This window comes from Semicossyphus pulcher, unplaced genomic scaffold, assembly GCF_022749685.1.
Source record: "Semicossyphus pulcher isolate SPU_LCO1_2020_fin unplaced genomic scaffold, fSemPul1.0.p SCAF_15, whole genome shotgun sequence".
Taxonomy (NCBI): domain Eukaryota; kingdom Metazoa; phylum Chordata; class Actinopteri; order Labriformes; family Labridae; genus Semicossyphus; species Semicossyphus pulcher.
Window position 1 is genome coordinate 25,724,642 of NW_027211659.1, and position 21,584 is coordinate 25,746,225.

At 44.9% G+C, this 21,584-nt stretch overlaps 2 protein-coding genes across 3 annotated transcripts in view; both read left to right on the forward strand.

The window, feature by feature from the left end:
* The window catches only part of LOC138592009 (collagen alpha-3(VI) chain-like), a 118,743-nt gene that overhangs the window by 7,705 nt on the left and 89,454 nt on the right, over positions 1 to 21,584 (forward strand). The window lies entirely within an intron of this gene.
* LOC138592553 (collagen alpha-3(VI) chain-like) lies at positions 14,517 to 21,311 on the forward strand. Its single transcript, XM_069663386.1, has 7 exons — positions 14,517 to 14,591; positions 16,206 to 16,269; positions 16,524 to 16,939; positions 17,377 to 17,940; positions 19,100 to 19,625; positions 19,880 to 20,473; positions 20,836 to 21,311. The coding sequence occupies exons 1-7, from the start codon at positions 14,517 to 14,519 to the stop codon at positions 21,309 to 21,311; spliced, it is 2,715 nt and encodes a 904-aa protein (XP_069519487.1).

Consider the following 21,584-nt stretch of genomic DNA (forward strand, 5'->3'; position numbering starts at 1 on the left):
TTTTTATGTCACAAACTTTAACAATCTGCAAGGCATACATCCATCTGTTGAAGCAACATTGAGAGGTGCTCAAGAAACGACCGAATTTTCAACTACTGGTAAGAATTTGAAAAATAATTAGCATTTAGGACATTCTAGATATGTCTTCAACATTGACATAATGATATACCATAACTCTTTTAAAAATGTCTGTTTTTGCAGCAAAAGTGTTGGTTTTGTAAAATGTTTGTATCGATTTCAGACACTTCCACCAATGTAGAATTGGACCTTAAGAGAGCAGATATTGCTTTTCTCCTTGATGGATCCGATGAAATGCGAGAAAGTGAAAGACAAAGTTTGGATTTTGTCAGAGACTTTGTCCAGCAAATAGAATTTGGGCCAAGTGATGTACAAGTTGCTTTTATACAATACAGCACAGAGCCCAGTACTGACTTTCTCCTTAACACATACTCACTAAAAGAGGATGTCTTAAGTCATTTGAGAAATATTAAACTGAAAGGTGGTTCCACCGTGAAAACTGGCGAAGCTCTTGATTATATGAAGAACACTGTGTTCACTCCTTCCTCTGGAAGCAGAGCTCAACAGGGAGTCCCACAGATTCTGATTCTTTTATGTGGGAGAAAGTCTGAAGATGATGTCTCTGGTCCTGTGGATAGACTGAGAAATGCTGGAGTTGTGCTTTTCACAATTGGAGTAAATAATGCAGATAGGTTGGAGATGGAGCAATTAGCACAAAGTCCTGGAGCAATGTACTTTATTAAGGACATGTCTGACTCTCGTCTTGTTAGAGAACAGGTGCTCTCATCCATTGCATTTCACAAAGGCACTGTCAGCCCTAGTGTAGGTGAGTGAAAAAGAGCTGATTATATAATATATTAACACCTTGTAATAGTCATTGATAATTAAAGGGATGACCTGTAACAAACACAATTAACATTATTGTCAACTTTCCTAGGTTCCAGTCCCAGTGTGAAGAGAGATATTGTCTTTCTTATTGATGGATCTGATGATGTCAGGAGTAGATTTCCTGCTATACGTGAATTTGTTGCAAAAATGGTTGTCAACTTTGACCTGGATCAAGAAAAAGACAAAGTTGCTGTTGTACAGTATAGCAACAATGCTGAATTAAATTTTGATCTGAATTCTTACAACACAAAAGATGATGTTCTAAAACATCTCTTAAGCCTTAAGCAAAAAGGCGGAAGGCCTCATTATATAGGAGCAGCTCTACAGTTTGTGAGAGACAATGTCTTTGTTTCAAAGGCTGGAGGTAGACATCATGAAGGCGCCCAGCAGATACTTCTCATTTTGGCTGGAGGAAGATCTAGAGATTCTCCACGAGGTCCAGCAAGGATGCTCAAGGCTGCAGGCGTTGTCACATTTGCGATTGGATCAAGAATGTCAAATCCAGCTGAGATGCAAATAATATCCTCTGACCCAAATTATGCTTATTCAGTTCCCGACTTTGTTAATCTCCACCGTATTCAAAACAGTTTGATGAGTCATCTTACTCAAATGGCAGTTGAGGAAAAAAAAGCAGGTAAGAATGTGGATTATAACAATAATAATTATAATAAATTATATCATCTTTAAATTTTTAGATTTAGGTATTTGTCTTATTATTGTGATTAACTTTAAAATAGGTCAAAGTGATGAAACAGGAAGAGATATAATTTTTCTTTTGGACGGCTCTGATAATACAAGAGATCAGTTTTCAGCCATTCAAGATTTTCTTTACAAAGTTATACAGCAACTAAACATTGCAGCAAATAAAGACAGAGTTGCTGTGATTCAGTTCAGCAATGTGGCACTCGCAAATTTCTTCTTGAATTCATTCATGAGAAAGGAAGATATATCCTAACAGCTGTCAGAAGGCTTTCACACAAGGGTGGAAGACCTTTCAAAACCGGAGAAGCTCTAAAATATGTTAAAGAAAATGTTTTAACAACTGCCTCTGGGAGCAGATACGCTGCAAATGTTCCACAAATTCTTATTGTGTTAAGTAGTGGACCATCAAGTGACAATGTGGATTTGCCTGTTGCCTCTCTAAAAGAAAGCAATGTCAAAATATTAACAATTGGAACCAGAAATTCAGACCAAAAGGAAATGGAGAAGATATCCCATTCTCCAAGTTATTCTTTATCAGTTTCTGAAATTGCAGAACTTCAAAGTATACACCAGCAAGTTGTTGCTGCAATTACAGAAGAAAATTTCAAAAATGAAATTTCAAAAACCGTGGTGACTGGTAAGATTAATTTTAAAAGATTAAAAATCATTTTCACTTCATTCTTTGACAGAAAGAAACCTATCTTACACTAACTTTAACATTGTTGATTCCACAAGAACAAAAAAGTCATAACGTCAACCATTTAAAAAAAACAATTGTTATCAATCATTTGTTTAATATGTTCTTCTGGGACTATAGAGCTGTTTTAAAAATAATACTGTTAAATATATGCTATAGAATTTTTGAATGTAACTCTTGCAGCTTACATAGCTGATTGGTGGTGCCTGATCTCACAGTATCCGCACAAATTATACGTCCTAATTTAGGGGAGGCTGCTAATGAAAATTAAACCTCAAACACGTTCAAATATCATGTATTATGGAAAAGAAAAATAGTCAAAATGAGTGAGGCCAGCGAAATAATATATTTCAGACACAGAAGCATTAAAAAGTCCATTTTAAGCAAAACATTTTTTTTTAGTAATTGTATTTTATATTTTCATCTACCAAATTGGAAATAAATGACAACAACATTCAATGATAAATGAACCCAATTGTAAAACCAAGGATTGAACCGTTTGGAAGTTTGATTTTTAAAGGTGATGTTAAACAGTATTACATGAACAAACACAGGTTTAGGAATTGACAGTATATGAACTAAGCAAAAAATCCAGAACTGTACTTGGGATGTTGGAAAGCACAGGCCCTTACCGGCCTGAAATGCTGCCTAAACTGTTTAATCTATAGTGAGGAAACAAACTGTGTTTGTTATTTGTTAAAATTCATGTGTGCATCCAGAGAGAGGTGGATTCTATTGGTCCTTCATCGACATTTGCAAAAGTTTTTATTTTATGTCTTCCTGTCTTTTCTCAGTCGACACTGGCAAAAAGGATGTCGTATTCCTTCTGGACGGTTCTGATGGCACAAGGAATGGCTTCCCTGCCATGCGCGATTTTGTTGAGAGAGTGGTGGAAAAACTCAATGTGGGACAAAACAAAGACCGTGTCTCTGTGGTCCAATACAGCAGAGATGCCGAGATTCATTTCTATCTGAACACATACACCACAAGCCAGGATATTTTGGATACGGTCAGAGGGCTGAAACATAGAGGAGGCAGACCCCTCAACACCGGGGCAGCCCTCCAGTACGTCAGGGACAACGTCTTTACAAACTCCTCCGGGAGTAGACGCCTGCAAGGTGTTCCACAGATGTTGATCCTGCTTAATGGAGGGAGGTCTTCTGACAATGTAGATACCCCAGCCTCTGCTCTCAAACAGCAGGGCATCCAAGTGATAGGCATTGGAACAAGGAACTCTGACAGTAGGGAGCTGCAGAAGATATCATATGACCCTAGTTACGCTCTATCAGTGTCTGACTTTACTGACCTCCCCAGTGTCCAGGAACAGCTCTCCTCTGTAATGAGCAGAGTGCTAGTGAGGACCACGCCCATGACACCCACAGTAACTGGTAAGAAAATGACAGACTTTAACATTCCAAGGACATGGTAGGATGCATGTTGAATAGTATAAAAGTGTTTTATTTTAAGTTGAGGTAAGCCAGCAGCACTCAGAGGAAACAGGTGAGGCAGAGTTATTAGACTAAGTTGTAAAGTTCGTGGTTAGCTTCCGTCATCTGACTTTCACTCCGAAAAAATGTGACTCAGAACCTGAATATGTCTCAAATGTTTTGTTCCCTAGTGGAGAGAAGGCCAGCAGGAAAAGATGTTGTGTTCTTGTTGGATGGATCTGATGGTACTAGAAGTGGCTTCCCAGCTGTGCGAGACTTTGTGCAAAGAGTTGTCGAGACACTCAGTGTGGATGACAAAAAAGACCGTGTCTCAGTGGTTCAGTATAGCAAAGATCCAACTGTCCAATTCTATCTGAACACATACACCACAAAAGGCGACATCCTTGACACTGTCAGAGGATTGAGGCACAAAGGTGGAAGACCACTCAACACTGGAGCAGCTCTCCAGTACTTGAGGGATAATGTCTTCACGGCCTCTGCTGGAAGCAGGCTCCTGGAAGGAGTTCCACAGCTCCTAATATTGATAAGTGGTGGAAGGTCATTTGACAGTGTTGATGCGCCAGCCTCTGCTCTCAAACAGCTGGGTGTCTTGACCTTTGCAATTGGAACCAGGAACAGTGATATTGGAGAACTGCAGAAGATATCCCACGATCCCAGTTACGCTCAAACTGTGTCTGAATTCACTGACCTTCCCAATGTCCAACAGCAGCTTCAGTCCTCCGTGGAGGCTGTGGTTGCTGAGGTCGCCCCAGAATCACCAACTGTGCCTGGTATGTAAACAAGCACGGCCCCTGCTGGCCTTATATGATACCTGACTTGTTTGACCGACATTGAGGGAAGTGAATTAAGTGTGACATTTGTTAAGCTGCATTCTAAGATTTTTGGGGTGTGCTCTCCCATCATTTAAAATTGAAGTAGGCAGTGCTAGGTGATATTAAAAAAAAAGGAATCCACCACTTGATGATTACCCATCAGCATACATTTTGCAAAAGTTTTTATTTTATGTCTTCCTGTCTTTTCTCAGTCGACACTGGCAAAAAGGATGTCGTATTCCTTCTGGACGGTTCTGATGGCACAAGGAATGGCTTCCCTGCCATGCGCGATTTTGTTGAGAGAGTGGTGGAAAAACTCAATGTGGGACAAAACAAAGACCGTGTCTCTGTGGTCCAATACAGCAGAGATGCCGAGATTCATTTCTATCTGAACACATACACCACAAGCCAGGATATTTTGGATACGGTCAGAGGGCTGAAACATAGAGGAGGCAGACCCCTCAACACCGGGGCAGCCCTCCAGTACGTCAGGGACAACGTCTTTACAAACTCCTCCGGGAGTAGACGCCTGCAAGGTGTTCCACAGATGTTGATCCTGCTTAATGGAGGGAGGTCTTCTGACAATGTAGATACCCCAGCCTCTGCTCTCAAACAGCAGGGCATCCAAGTGATAGGCATTGGAACAAGGAACTCTGACAGTAGGGAGCTGCAGAAGATATCATATGACCCTAGTTACGCTCTATCAGTGTCTGACTTTACTGACCTCCCCAGTGTCCAGGAACAGCTCTCCTCTGTAATGAGCAGAGTGCTAGTGAGGACCACGCCCATGACACCCACAGTAACTGGTAAGAAAATGACAGACTTTTACATTCCAAGGACATGGTAGGATGCATGTTGAACAGTATAAAAGTGTTTTATTTTAAGTTGAGGTAAGCCAGCAGCACTCTGAGGAAACAGGTGAGGCAGAGTTATTAGACTAAGTTGTAAAGTTCGTGGTTAGCTTCCGTCATCTGACTTTCACTCCGAAAAAATGTGACTCAGAACCTGAATATGTCTCAAATGTTTTGTTCCCTAGTGGAGAGAAGGCCAGCAGGAAAAGATGTTGTGTTCTTGTTGGATGGATCTGATGGTACTAGAAGTGGCTTCCCAGCTGTGCGAGACTTTGTGCAAAGAGTTGTCGAGACACTCAGTGTGGATGACAAAAAAGACCGTGTCTCAGTGGTTCAGTATAGCAAAGATCCAACTGTCCAATTCTATTTGAACACATACACCACAAAAGGCGACATCCTTGACACTGTCAGAGGATTGAGGCACAAAGGTGGAAGACCACTCAACACTGGAGCAGCTCTCCAGTACTTGAGGGATAATGTCTTCACGGCCTCTGCTGGAAGCAGGCTCCTGGAAGGAGTTCCACAGCTCCTAATATTGATAAGTGGTGGAAGGTCATTTGACAGTGTTGATGCGCCAGCCTCTGCTCTCAAACAGCTGGGTGTCTTGACCTTTGCAATTGGAACCAGGAACAGTGATATTGGAGAACTGCAGAAGATATCCCACGATCCCAGTTACGCTCAAACTGTGTCTGAATTCACTGACCTTCCCAATGTCCAACAGCAGCTTCAGTCCTCCGTGGAGGCTGTGGTTGCTGAGGTCGCCCCAGAATCACCAACTGTGCCTGGTATGTAAACAAGCACGGCCCCTGCTGGCCTTATATGATACCTGACTTGTTTGACCGACATTGAGGGAAGTGAATTAAGTGTGACATTTGTTAAGCTGCATTCTAAGATTTTTGGGATGTGCTCTCCCATCATTTAAAATTGAAGTAGGCAGTGCTAGGTGATATTAAAAAAAAAGGAATCCACCACTTGATGATTACCCATCAGCATACATTTTGCAAAAGTTTTTATTTTATGTCTTCCTGTCTTTTCTCAGTCGACACTGGCAAAAAGGATGTCGTATTCCTTCTGGACGGTTCTGATGGCACAAGGAATGGCTTCCCTGCCATGCGCGATTTTGTTGAGAGAGTGGTGGAAAAACTCAATGTGGGACAAAACAAAGACCGTGTCTCTGTGGTCCAATACAGCAGAGATGCCGAGATTCATTTCTATCTGAACACATACACCACAAGCCAGGATATTTTGGATACGGTCAGAGGGCTGAAACATAGAGGAGGCAGACCCCTCAACACCGGGGCAGCCCTCCAGTACGTCAGGGACAACGTCTTTACAAACTCCTCCGGGAGTAGACGCCTGCAAGGTGTTCCACAGATGTTGATCCTGCTTAATGGAGGGAGGTCTTCTGACAATGTAGATACCCCAGCCTCTGCTCTCAAACAGCAGGGCATCCAAGTGATAGGCATTGGAACAAGGAACTCTGACAGTAGGGAGCTGCAGAAGATATCATATGACCCTAGTTACGCTCTATCAGTGTCTGACTTTACTGACCTCCCCAGTGTCCAGGAACAGCTCTCCTCTGTAATGAGCAGAGTGCTAGTGAGGACCACGCCCATGACACCCACAGTAACTGGTAAGAAAATGACAGACTTTTACATTCCAAGGACATGGTAGGATGCATGTTGAACAGTATAAAAGTGTTTTATTTTAAGTTGAGGTAAGCCAGCAGCACTCTGAGGAAACAGGTGAGGCAGAGTTATTAGACTAAGTTGTAAAGTTCGTGGTTAGCTTCCGTCATCTGACTTTCACTCCGAAAAAATGTGACTCAGAACCTGAATATGTCTCAAATGTTTTGTTCCCTAGTGAAGAGAAGGCCAGCAGGAAAAGATGTTGTGTTCTTGTTGGATGGATCTGATGGTACTAGAAGTGGCTTCCCAGCTGTGCGAGACTTTGTGCAAAGAGTTGTCGAGACACTCAGTGTGGATGACAAAAAAGACCGTGTCTCAGTGGTTCAGTATAGCAAAGATCCAACTGTCCAATTCTATCTGAACACATACACCACAAAAGGCGACATCCTTGACACTGTCAGAGGATTGAGGCACAAAGGTGGAAGCCCACTCAACACTGGAGCAGCTCTCCAGTACTTGAGGGATAATGTCTTCACGGCCTCTGCTGGAAGCAGGCTCCTGGAAGGAGTTCCACAGCTCCTAATATTGATAAGTGGTGGAAGGTCATTTGACAGTGTTGATGCGCCAGCCTCTGCTCTCAAACAGCTGGGTGTCTTGACCTTTGCAATTGGAACCAGGAACAGTGATATTAGAGAACTGCAGAAGATATCCCACGATCCCAGTTACGCTCAAACTGTGTCTGAATTCACTGACCTTCCCAATGTCCAACAGCAGCTTCAGTCCTCCGTGGAGGCTGTGGTTGCTGAGGTCGCCCCAGAATCACCAACTGTGCCTGGTATGTAAACAAGCACGGCCCCTGCTGGCCTTATATGATACCTGACTTGTTTGACCGACATTGAGGGAAGTGAATTAAGTGTGACATTTGTTAAGCTGCATTCTAAGATTTTTGGGGTGTGCTCTCCCATCGTTTAAAATTGAAGTAGGCAGTGCTAGGTGATATTAAAAAAAAAGGAGTCCACCACTTGATGATTACCCATCAGCATACATTTTGCAAAAGTTTTTATTTTATGTCTTCCTGTCTTTTCTCAGTCGACACTGGCAAAAAGGATGTCGTATTCCTTCTGGACGGTTCTGATGGCACAAGGAATGGCTTCCCTGCCATGCGCGATTTTGTTGAGAGAGTGGTGGAAAAACTCAATGTGGGACAAAACAAAGACCGTGTCTCTGTGGTCCAATACAGCAGAGATGCCGAGATTCATTTCTATCTGAACACATACACCACAAGCCAGGATATTTTGGATACGGTCAGAGGGCTGAAACATAGAGGAGGCAGACCCCTCAACACCGGGGCAGCCCTCCAGTACGTCAGGGACAACGTCTTTACAAACTCCTCCGGGAGTAGACGCCTGCAAGGTGTTCCACAGATGTTGATCCTGCTTAATGGAGGGAGGTCTTCTGACAATGTAGATACCCCAGCCTCTGCTCTCAAACAGCAGGGCATCCAAGTGATAGGCATTGGAACAAGGAACTCTGATAGTAGGGAGCTGCAGAAGATATCATATGACCCTAGTTACGCTCTATCAGTGTCTGACTTTACTGACCTCCCCAGTGTCCAGGAACAGCTCTCCTCTGTAATGAGCACAGTGCTAGTGAGGACCACGCCCATGACACCCACAGTAACTGGTAAGAAAATGACAGACTTTTACATTCCAAGGACATGGTAGGATGCATGTTGAACAGTATAAAAGTGTTTTATTTTAAGTTGAGGTAAGCCAGCAGCACTCTGAGGAAACAGGTGAGGCAGAGTTATTAGACTAAGTTGTAAAGTTCGTGGTTAGCTTCCGTCATCTGACTTTCACTCCGAAAAAATGTGACTCAGAACCTGAATATGTCTCAAATGTTTTGTTCCCTAGTGGAGAGAAGGCCAGCAGGAAAAGATGTTGTGTTCTTGTTGGATGGATCTGATGGTACTAGAAGTGGCTTCCCAGCTGTGCGAGACTTTGTGCAAAGAGTTGTCGAGACACTCAGTGTGGATGACAAAAAAGACCGTGTCTCAGTGGTTCAGTATAGCAAAGATCCAACTGTCCAATTCTATCTGAACACATACACCACAAAAGGCGACATCCTTGACACTGTCAGAGGATTGAGGCACAAAGGTGGAAGCCCACTCAACACTGGAGCAGCTCTCCAGTACTTGAGGGATAATGTCTTCACGGCCTCTGCTGGAAGCAGGCTCCTGGAAGGAGTTCCACAGCTCCTAATATTGATAAGTGGTGGAAGGTCATTTGACAGTGTTGATGCGCCAGCCTCTGCTCTCAAACAGCTGGGTGTCTTGACCTTTGCAATTGGAACCAGGAACAGTGATATTGGAGAACTGCAGAAGATATCCCACGATCCCAGTTACGCTCAAACTGTGTCTGAATTCACTGACCTTCCCAATGTCCAACAGCAGCTTCAGTCCTCCGTGGAGGCTGTGGTTGCTGAGGTCGCCCCAGAATCACCAACTGTGCCTGGTATGTAAACAAGCACGGCCCCTGCTGGCCTTATATGATACCTGACTTGTTTGACCGACATTGAGGGAAGTGAATTAAGTGTGACATTTGTTAAGCTGCATTCTAAGATTTTTGGGGTGTGCTCTCCCATCGTTTAAAATTGAAGTAGGCAGTGCTAGGTGATATTAAAAAAAAAGGAGTCCACCACTTGATGATTACCCATCAGCATACATTTTGCAAAAGTTTTTATTTTATGTCTTCCTGTCTTTTCTCAGTCGACACTGGCAAAAAGGATGTCGTATTCCTTCTGGACGGTTCTGATGGCACAAGGAATGGCTTCCCTGCCATGCGCGATTTTGTTGAGAGAGTGGTGGAAAAACTCAATGTGGGACAAAACAAAGACCGTGTCTCTGTGGTCCAATACAGCAGAGATGCCGAGATTCATTTCTATCTGAACACATACACCACAAGCCAGGATATTTTGGATACGGTCAGAGGGCTGAAACATAGAGGAGGCAGACCCCTCAACACCGGGGCAGCCCTCCAGTACGTCAGGGACAACGTCTTTACAAACTCCTCCGGGAGTAGACGCCTGCAAGGTGTTCCACAGATGTTGATCCTGCTTAATGGAGGGAGGTCTTCTGACAATGTAGATACCCCAGCCTCTGCTCTCAAACAGCAGGGCATCCAAGTGATAGGCATTGGAACAAGGAACTCTGACAGTAGGGAGCTGCAGAAGATATCATATGACCCTAGTTACGCTCTATCAGTGTCTGACTTTACTGACCTCCCCAGTGTCCAGGAACAGCTCTCCTCTGTAATGAGCAGAGTGCTAGTGAGGACCACGCCCATGACACCCACAGTAACTGGTAAGAAAATGACAGACTTTTACATTCCAAGGACATGGTAGGATGCATGTTGAACAGTATAAAAGTGTTTTATTTTAAGTTGAGGTAAGCCAGCAGCACTCTGAGGAAACAGGTGAGGCAGAGTTATTAGACTAAGTTGTAAAGTTCGTGGTTAGCTTCCGTCATCTGACTTTCACTCCGAAAAAATGTGACTCAGAACCTGAATATGTCTCAAATGTTTTGTTCCCTAGTGAAGAGAAGGCCAGCAGGAAAAGATGTTGTGTTCTTGTTGGATGGATCTGATGGTACTAGAAGTGGCTTCCCAGCTGTGCGAGACTTTGTGCAAAGAGTTGTCGAGACACTCAGTGTGGATGACAAAAAAGACCGTGTCTCAGTGGTTCAGTATAGCAAAGATCCAACTGTCCAATTCTATCTGAACACATACACCACAAAAGGCGACATCCTTGACACTGTCAGAGGATTGAGGCACAAAGGTGGAAGCCCACTCAACACTGGAGCAGCTCTCCAGTACTTGAGGGATAATGTCTTCACGGCCTCTGCTGGAAGCAGGCTCCTGGAAGGAGTTCCACAGCTCCTAATATTGATAAGTGGTGGAAGGTCATTTGACAGTGTTGATGCGCCAGCCTCTGCTCTCAAACAGCTGGGTGTCTTGACCTTTGCAATTGGAACCAGGAACAGTGATATTAGAGAACTGCAGAAGATATCCCACGATCCCAGTTACGCTCAAACTGTGTCTGAATTCACTGACCTTCCCAATGTCCAACAGCAGCTTCAGTCCTCCGTGGAGGCTGTGGTTGCTGAGGTCGCCCCAGAATCACCAACTGTGCCTGGTATGTAAACAAGCACGGCCCCTGCTGGCCTTATATGATACCTGACTTGTTTGACCGACATTGAGGGAAGTGAATTAAGTGTGACATTTGTTAAGCTGCATTCTAAGATTTTTGGGGTGTGCTCTCCCATCGTTTAAAATTGAAGTAGGCAGTGCTAGGTGATATTAAAAAAAAAGGAGTCCACCACTTGATGATTACCCATCAGCATACATTTTGCAAAAGTTTTTATTTTATGTCTTCCTGTCTTTTCTCAGTCGACACTGGCAAAAAGGATGTCGTATTCCTTCTGGACGGTTCTGATGGCACAAGGAATGGCTTCCCTGCCATGCGCGATTTTGTTGAGAGAGTGGTGGAAAAACTCAATGTGGGACAAAACAAAGACCGTGTCTCTGTGGTCCAATACAGCAGAGATGCCGAGATTCATTTCTATCTGAACACATACACCACAAGCCAGGATATTTTGGATACGGTCAGAGGGCTGAAACATAGAGGAGGCAGACCCCTCAACACCGGGGCAGCCCTCCAGTACGTCAGGGACAACGTCTTTACAAACTCCTCCGGGAGTAGACGCCTGCAAGGTGTTCCACAGATGTTGATCCTGCTTAATGGAGGGAGGTCTTCTGACAATGTAGATACCCCAGCCTCTGCTCTCAAACAGCAGGGCATCCAAGTGATAGGCATTGGAACAAGGAACTCTGATAGTAGGGAGCTGCAGAAGATATCATATGACCCTAGTTACGCTCTATCAGTGTCTGACTTTACTGACCTCCCCAGTGTCCAGGAACAGCTCTCCTCTGTAATGAGCACAGTGCTAGTGAGGACCACGCCCATGACACCCACAGTAACTGGTAAGAAAATGACAGACTTTTACATTCCAAGGACATGGTAGGATGCATGTTGAACAGTATAAAAGTGTTTTATTTTAAGTTGAGGTAAGCCAGCAGCACTCTGAGGAAACAGGTGAGGCAGAGTTATTAGACTAAGTTGTAAAGTTCGTGGTTAGCTTCCGTCATCTGACTTTCACTCCGAAAAAATGTGACTCAGAACCTGAATATGTCTCAAATGTTTTGTTCCCTAGTGGAGAGAAGGCCAGCAGGAAAAGATGTTGTGTTCTTGTTGGATGGATCTGATGGTACTAGAAGTGGCTTCCCAGCTGTGCGAGACTTTGTGCAAAGAGTTGTCGAGACACTCAGTGTGGATGACAAAAAAGACCGTGTCTCAGTGGTTCAGTATAGCAAAGATCCAACTGTCCAATTCTATCTGAACACATACACCACAAAAGGCGACATCCTTGACACTGTCAGAGGATTGAGGCACAAAGGTGGAAGCCCACTCAACACTGGAGCAGCTCTCCAGTACTTGAGGGATAATGTCTTCACGGCCTCTGCTGGAAGCAGGCTCCTGGAAGGAGTTCCACAGCTCCTAATATTGATAAGTGGTGGAAGGTCATTTGACAGTGTTGATGCGCCAGCCTCTGCTCTCAAACAGCTGGGTGTCTTGACCTTTGCAATTGGAACCAGGAACAGTGATATTGGAGAACTGCAGAAGATATCCCACGATCCCAGTTACGCTCAAACTGTGTCTGAATTCACTGACCTTCCCAATGTCCAACAGCAGCTTCAGTCCTCCGTGGAGGCTGTGGTTGCTGAGGTCGCCCCAGAATCACCAACTGTGCCTGGTATGTAAACAAGCACGGCCCCTGCTGGCCTTATATGATACCTGACTTGTTTGACCGACATTGAGGGAAGTGAATTAAGTGTGACATTTGTTAAGCTGCATTCTAAGATTTTTGGGGTGTGCTCTCCCATCGTTTAAAATTGAAGTAGGCAGTGCTAGGTGATATTAAAAAAAAAGGAGTCCACCACTTGATGATTACCCATCAGCATACATTTTGCAAAAGTTTTTATTTTATGTCTTCCTGTCTTTTCTCAGTCGACACTGGCAAAAAGGATGTCGTATTCCTTCTGGACGGTTCTGATGGCACAAGGAATGGCTTCCCTGCCATGCGCGATTTTGTTGAGAGAGTGGTGGAAAAACTCAATGTGGGACAAAACAAAGACCGTGTCTCTGTGGTCCAATACAGCAGAGATGCCGAGATTCATTTCTATCTGAACACATACACCACAAGCCAGGATATTTTGGATACGGTCAGAGGGCTGAAACATAGAGGAGGCAGACCCCTCAACACCGGGGCAGCCCTCCAGTACGTCAGGGACAACGTCTTTACAAACTCCTCCGGGAGTAGACGCCTGCAAGGTGTTCCACAGATGTTGATCCTGCTTAATGGAGGGAGGTCTTCTGACAATGTAGATACCCCAGCCTCTGCTCTCAAACAGCAGGGCATCCAAGTGATAGGCATTGGAACAAGGAACTCTGACAGTAGGGAGCTGCAGAAGATATCATATGACCCTAGTTACGCTCTATCAGTGTCTGACTTTACTGACCTCCCCAGTGTCCAGGAACAGCTCTCCTCTGTAATGAGCACAGTGCTAGTGAGGACCACGCCCATGACACCCACAGTAACTGGTAAGAAAATGACAGACTTTTACATTCCAAGGACATGGTAGGATGCATGTTGAACAGTATAAAAGTGTTTTATTTTAAGTTGAGGTAAGCCAGCTGCACTCTGAGGAAACAGGTGAGGCAGAGTTATTAGACTAAGTTGTAAAGTTCGTGGTTAGCTTCCGTCATCTGACTTTCACTCCGAAAAAATGTGACTCAGAACCTGAATATGTCTCAAATGTTTTGTTCCCTAGTGGAGAGAAGGCCAGCAGGAAAAGATGTTGTGTTCTTGTTGGATGGATCTGATGGTACTAGAAGAGGCTTCCCAGCTGTGCGAGACTTTGTGCAAAGAGTTGTCGAGACACTCAGTGTGGATGACAAAAAAGACCGTGTCTCAGTGGTTCAGTATAGCAAAGATCCAACTGTCCAATTCTATCTGAACACATACACCACAAAAGGCGACATCCTTGACACTGTCAGAGGATTGAGGCACAAAGGTGGAAGACCACTCAACACTGGAGCAGCTCTCCAGTACTTGAGGGATAATGTCTTCACGGCCTCTGCTGGAAGCAGGCTCCTGGAAGGAGTTCCACAGCTCCTAATATTGATAAGTGGTGGAAGGTCATTTGACAGTGTTGATGCGCCAGCCTCTGCTCTCAAACAGCTGGGTGTCTTGACCTTTGCAATTGGAACCAGGAACAGTGATATTGGAGAACTGCAGAAGATATCCCACGATCCCAGTTACGCTCAAACTGTGTCTGAATTCACTGACCTTCCCAATGTCCAACAGCAGCTTCAGTCCTCCGTGGAGGCTGTGGTTGCTGAGGTCGCCCCAGAATCACCAACTGTACCTGGTATGTAAACAAGCACGGCCCCTGCTGGCCTTATATGATACCTGACTTGTTTGACCGACATTGAGGGAAGTGAATTAAGTGTGACATTTGTTAAGCTGCATTCTAAGATTTTGGGGGTGTGCTCTCCCATCGTTTAAAATTGAAGTAGGCAGTGCTAGGTGATATTAAAAAAAAAGGAGTCCACCACTTGATGATAACCCATCAGCATACATTTTGCAAAAGTTTTTATTTTATGTCTTCCTGTCTTTTCTCAGTCGACACTGGCAAAAAGGATGTCGTATTCCTTCTGGACGGTTCTGATGGCACAAGGAATGGCTTCCCTGCCATGCGTGATTTTGTTGAGAGAGTGGTGGAAAAACTCAATGTGGGACAAAACAAAGACCGTGTCTCTGTGGTCCAATACAGCAGAGATGCCGAGATTCATTTCTATCTGAACACATACACCACAAGCCAGGATATTTTGGATACGGTCAGAGGGCTGAAACATAGAGGAGGCAGACCCCTCAACACCGGGGCAGCCCTCCAGTACGTCAGGGACAACGTCTTTACAAACTCCTCCGGGAGTAGACGCCTGCAAGGTGTTCCACAGATGTTGATCCTGCTTAATGGAGGGAGGTCTTCTGACAATGTAGATACCCCAGCCTCTGCTCTCAAACAGCAGGGCATCCAAGTGATAGGCATTGGAACAAGGAACTCTGACAGTAGGGAGCTGCAGAAGATATCATATGACCCTAGTTACGCTCTATCAGTGTCTGACTTTACTGACCTCCCCAGTGTCCAGGAACAGCTCTCCTCTGTAATGAGCACAGTGCTAGTGAGGACCACGCCCATGACACCCACAGTAACTGGTAAGAAAATGACAGACTTTTACATTCCAAGGACATGGTAGGATGCATGTTGAACAGTATAAAAGTGTTTTATTTTAAGTTGAGGTAAGCCAGCAGCACTCTGAGGAAACAGGTGAGGCAGAGTTATTAGACTAAGTTGTAAAGTTCGTGGTTAGCTTCCGTCATCTGACTTTCACTCCGAAAAAATGTGACTCAGAACCTGAATATGTCTCAAATGTTTTGTTCCCTAGTGGAGAGAAGGCCAGCAGGAAAAGATGTTGTGTTCTTGTTGGATGGATCTGATGGTACTAGAAGTGGCTTCCCAGCTGTGCGAGACTTTGTGCAAAGAGTTGTCGAGACACTCAGTGTGGATGACAAAAAAGACCGTGTCTCAGTGGTTCAGTATAGCAAAGATCCAACTGTCCAATTCTATCTGAACACATACACCACAAAAGACGACATCCTTGACACTGTCAGAGGATTGAGGCACAAAGGTGGAAGACCACTCAACACTGGAGCAGCTCTCCAGTACTTGAGGGATAATGTCTTCACGGCCTCTGCTGGAAGCAGGCTCCTGGAAGGAGTTCCACAGCTCCTAATATTGATAAGTGGTGGAAGGTCATTTGACAGTGTTGATGCGCCAGCCTCTGCTCTCAAACAGCTGGGTGTCTTGACCTTTGCAATTGGAACCAGGAACAGTGATATTAGAGAACTGCAGAAGATATCCCACGATCCCAGTTACGCTCAAACTGTGTCTGAATTCACTGACCTTCCCAATGTCCAACAGCAGCTTCAGTCCTCCGTGGAGGCTGTGGTTGCTGAGGTCGCCCCAGAATCACCAACTGTACCTGGTATGTAAACAAGCACGGCCCCTGCTGGCCTTATATGATACCTGACTTGTTTGACCGACATTGAGGGAAGTGAATTAAGTGTGACATTTGTTAAGCTGCATTCTAAGATTTTTGGGGTGTGCTCTCCCATCGTTTAAAATTGAAGTAGGCAGTGCTAGGTGATATTAAAAAAAAAGGAGTCCACCACTTGATGATTACCCATCAGCATACATTTTGCAAAAGTTTTTATTTTATGTCTTCCTGTCTTTTCTCAGTCGACACTGGCAAAAAGGATGTCGTATTCCTTCTGGACGGTTCTGATGGCACAAGGAATGGCTTCCCTGCCATGCGTGATTTTGTTGAGAGAGTGGTGGAACAACTCAATGTGGGACAAAACAAAGACCGTGTCTCTGTGGTCCAATACAGCAGAGATGCCGAGATTCATTTCTATCTGAACACATACACCACAAGCCAGGATATTTTGGATACGGTCAGAGGGCTGAAACATAGAGGAGGCAGACCCCTCAACACCGGGGCAGCCCTCCAGTACGTCAGGGACAACGTCTTTACAAACTCCTCCGGGAGTAGACGCCTGCAAGGTGTTCCACAGATGTTGATCCTGCTTAATGGAGGGAGGTCTTCTGACAATGTAGATACCCCAGCCTCTGCTCTCAAACAGCAGGGCATCCAAGTGATAGGCATTGGAACAAGGAACTCTGACAGTAGGGAGCTGCAGAAGATATCATATGACCCTAGTTACGCTCTATCAGTGTCTGACTTTACTGACCTCCCCAGTGTCCAGGAACAGCTCTCCTCTGTAATGAGCAGAGTGCTAGTGAGGACCACGCCCATGACACCCACAGTAACTGGTAAGAAAATGACAGACTTTTACATTCCAAGGACATGGTAGGACGCATGTTGAACAGTATAAAAGTGTTTTATTTTAAGTTGAGGTAAGCCAGCAGCACTCTGAGGAAACAGGTGAGGCAGAGTTATTAGACTAAGTCGTAAAGTTCGTGGTTAGCTTCCGTCATCTGACTTTCACTCCGAAAAAATGTGACTCAGAACCTGAATATGTCTCAAATGTTTTGTTCCCTAGTGGAGAGAAGGCCAGCAGGAAAAGATGTTGTGTTCTTGTTGGATGGATCTGATGGTACTAGAAGTGGCTTCCCAGCTGTGCGAGACTTTGTGCAAAGAGTTGTCGAGACACTCAGTGTGGATGACAAAAAAGACCGTGTCTCAGTGGTTCAGTATAGCAAAGATCCAACTGTCCAATTCTATCTGAACACATACACCACAAAAGGCGACATCCTTGACACTGTCAGAGGATTGAGGCACAAAGGTGGAAGCCCACTCAACACTGGAGCAGCTCTCCAGTACTTGAGGGATAATGTCTTCACGGCCTCTGCTGGAAGCAGGCTCCTGGAAGGAGTTCCACAGCTCCTAATATTGATAAGTGGTGGAAGGTCATTTGACAGTGTTGATGCGCCAGCCTCTGCTCTCAAACAGCTGGGTGTCTTGACCTTTGTAATTGGAACCAGGAACAGTGATATTAGAGAACTGCAGAAGATATCCCACGATCCCAGTTACGCTCAAACTGTGTCTGAATTCACTGACCTTCCCAATGTCCAACAGCAGCTTCAGTCCTCCGTGGAGGCTGTGGTTGCTGAGGTCGCCCCAGAATCACCAACTGTGCCTGGTATGTAAACAAGCACGGCCCCTGCTGGCCTTATATGATACCTGACTTGTTTGACCGACATTGAGGGAAGTGAATTAAGTGTGACATTTGTTAAGCTGCATTCTAAGATTTTTGGGGTGTGCTCTCCCATCGTTTAAAATTGAAGTAGGCAGTGCTAGGTGATATTAACAAAAAAGGAGTCTACCACTTGATGATTACCCATCAGCATACATTTTGCAAAAGTTTTTATTTTATGTCTTCCTGTCTTTTCTCAGTCGACACTGGCAAAAAGGATGTCGTATTCCTTCTGGACGGTTCTGATGGCACAAGGAATGGCTTCCCTGCCATGCGCGATTTTGTTGAGAGAGTGGTGGAAAAACTCAATGTGGGACAAAACAAAGACCGTGTCTCTGTGGTCCAATACAGCAGAGATGCCGAGATTCATTTCTATCTGAACACATACACCACAAGCCAGGATATTTTGGATACGGTCAGAGGGCTGAAACATAGAGGAGGCAGACCCCTCAACACCGGGGCAGCCCTCCAGTACGTCAGGGACAACGTCTTTACAAACTCCTCCGGGAGTAGACGCCTGCAAGGTGTTCCACAGATGTTGATCCTGCTTAATGGAGGGAGGTCTTCTGACAATGTAGATACCCCAGCCTCTGCTCTCAAACAGCAGGGCATCCAAGTGATAGGCATTGGAACAAGGAACTCTGACAGTAGGGAGCTGCAGAAGATATCATATGACCCTAGTTACGCTCTATCAGTGTCTGACTTTACTGACCTCCCCAGTGTCCAGGAACAGCTCTCCTCTGTAATGAGCAGAGTGCTAGTGAGGACCACGCCCATGACACCCACAGTAACTGGTAAGAAAATGACAGACTTTTACATTCCAAGGACATGGTAGGATGCATGTTGAACAGTATAAAAGTGTTTTATTTTAAGTTGAGGTAAGCCAGCAGCACTCTGAGGAAACAGGTGAGGCAGAGTTATTAGACTAAGTTGTAAAGTTCGTGGTTAGCTTCCGTCATCTGACTTTCACTCCGAAAAAATGTGACTCAGAACCTGAATATGTCTCAAATGTTTTGTTCCCTAGTGGAGAGAAGGCCAGCAGGAAAAGATGTTGTGTTCTTGTTGGATGGATCTGATGGTACTAGAAGTGGCTTCCCAGCTGTGCGAGACTTTGTGCAAAGAGTTGTCGAGACACTCAGTGTGGATGACAAAAAAGACCGTGTCTCAGTGGTTCAGTATAGCAAAGATCCAACTGTCCAATTCTATTTGAACACATACACCACAAAAGGCGACATCCTAGACACTGTCAGAGGATTGAGGCACAAAGGTGGAAGACCACTCAACACTGGAGCAGCTCTCCAGTACTTGAGGGATAATGTCTTCACGGCCTCTGCTGGAAGCAGGCTCCTGGAAGGAGTTCCACAGCTCCTAATATTGATAAGTGGTGGAAGGTCATTTGACAGTGTTGATGCGCCAGCCTCTGCTCTCAAACAGCTGGGTGTCTTGACCTTTGCAATTGGAACCAGGAACAGTGATATTGGAGAACTGCAGAAGATATCCCACGATCCCAGTTACGCTCAAACTGTGTCTGAATTCACTGACCTTCCCAATGTCCAACAGCAGCTTCAGTCCTCCGTGGAGGCTGTGGTTGCTGAGGTCGCCCCAGAATCACCAACTGTGCCTGGTATGTAAACAAGCACGGCCCCTGCTGGCCTTATATGATACCTGACTTGTTTGACCGACATTGAGGGAAGTGAATTAAGTGTGACATTTGTTAAGCTGCATTCTAAGATTTTTGGGATGTGCTCTCCCATCATTTAAAATTGAAGTAGGCAGTGCTAGGTGATATTAAAAAAAAAGGAATCCACCACTTGATGATTACCCATCAGCATACATTTTGCAAAAGTTTTTATTTTATGTCTTCCTGTCTTTTCTCAGTCGACACTGGCAAAAAGGATGTCGTATTCCTTCTGGACGGTTCTGATGGCACAAGGAATGGCTTCCCTGCCATGCGCGATTTTGTTGAGAGAGTGGTGGAAAAACTCAATGTGGGACAAAACAAAGACCGTGTCTCTGTGGTCCAATACAGCAGAGATGCCGAGATTCATTTCTATCTGAACACATACACCACAAGCCAGGATATTTTGGATACGGTCAGAGGGCTGAAACATAGAGGAGGCAGACCCCTCAACACCGGGGCAGCCCTCCAGTACGTCAGGGACAACGTCTTTACAAACTCCTCCGGGAGTAGACGCCTGCAAGGTGTTCCACAGATGTTGATCCTGCTTAATGGAGGGAGGTCTTCTGACAATGTAGATACCCCAGCCTCTGCTCTCAAACAGCAGGGCATCCAAGTGATAGGCATTGGAACAAGGAACTCTGACAGTAGGGAGCTGCAGAAGATATCATATGACCCTAGTTACGCTCTATCAGTGTCTGACTTTACTGACCTCCCCAGTGTCCAGGAACAGCTCTCCTCTGTAATGAGCAGAGTGCTAGTGAGGACCACGCCCATGACACCCACAGTAACTGGTAAGAAAATGACAGACTTTTACATTCCAAGGACATGGTAGGATGCATGTTGAACAGTATAAAAGTGTTTTATTTTAAGTTGAGGTAAGCCAGCAGCACTCTGAGGAAACAGGTGAGGCAGAGTTATTAGACTAAGTTGTAAAGTTCGTGGTTAGCTTCCGTCATCTGACTTTCACTCCGAAAAAATGTGACTCAGAACCTGAATATGTCTCAAATGTTTTGTTCCCTAGTGAAGAGAAGGCCAGCAGGAAAAGATGTTGTGTTCTTGTTGGATGGATCTGATGGTACTAGAAGTGGCTTCCCAGCTGTGCGAGACTTTGTGCAAAGAGTTGTCGAGACACTCAGTGTGGATGACAAAAAAGACCGTGTCTCAGTGGTTCAGTATAGCAAAGATCCAACTGTCCAATTCTATCTGAACACATACACCACAAAAGGCGACATCCTTGACACTGTCAGAGGATTGAGGCACAAAGGTGGAAGCCCACTCAACACTGGAGCAGCTCTCCAGTACTTGAGGGATAATGTCTTCACGGCCTCTGCTGGAAGCAGGCTCCTGGAAGGAGTTCCACAGCTCCTAATATTGATAAGTGGTGGAAGGTCATTTGACAGTGTTGATGCGCCAGCCTCTGCTCTCAAACAGCTGGGTGTCTTGACCTTTGCAATTGGAACCAGGAACAGTGATATTAGAGAACTGCAGAAGATATCCCACGATCCCAGTTACGCTCAAACTGTGTCTGAATTCACTGACCTTCCCAATGTCCAACAGCAGCTTCAGTCCTCCGTGGAGGCTGTGGTTGCTGAGGTCGCCCCAGAATCACCAACTGTGCCTGGTATGTAAACAAGCACGGCCCCTGCTGGCCTTATATGATACCTGACTTGTTTGACCGACATTGAGGGAAGTGAATTAAGTGTGACATTTGTTAAGCTGCATTCTAAGATTTTTGGGGTGTGCTCTCCCATCGTTTAAAATTGAAGTAGGCAGTGCTAGGTGATATTAAAAAAAAAGGAGTCCACCACTTGATGATTACCCATCAGCATACATTTTGCAAAAGTTTTTATTTTATGTCTTCCTGTCTTTTCTCAGTCGACACTGGCAAAAAGGATGTCGTAT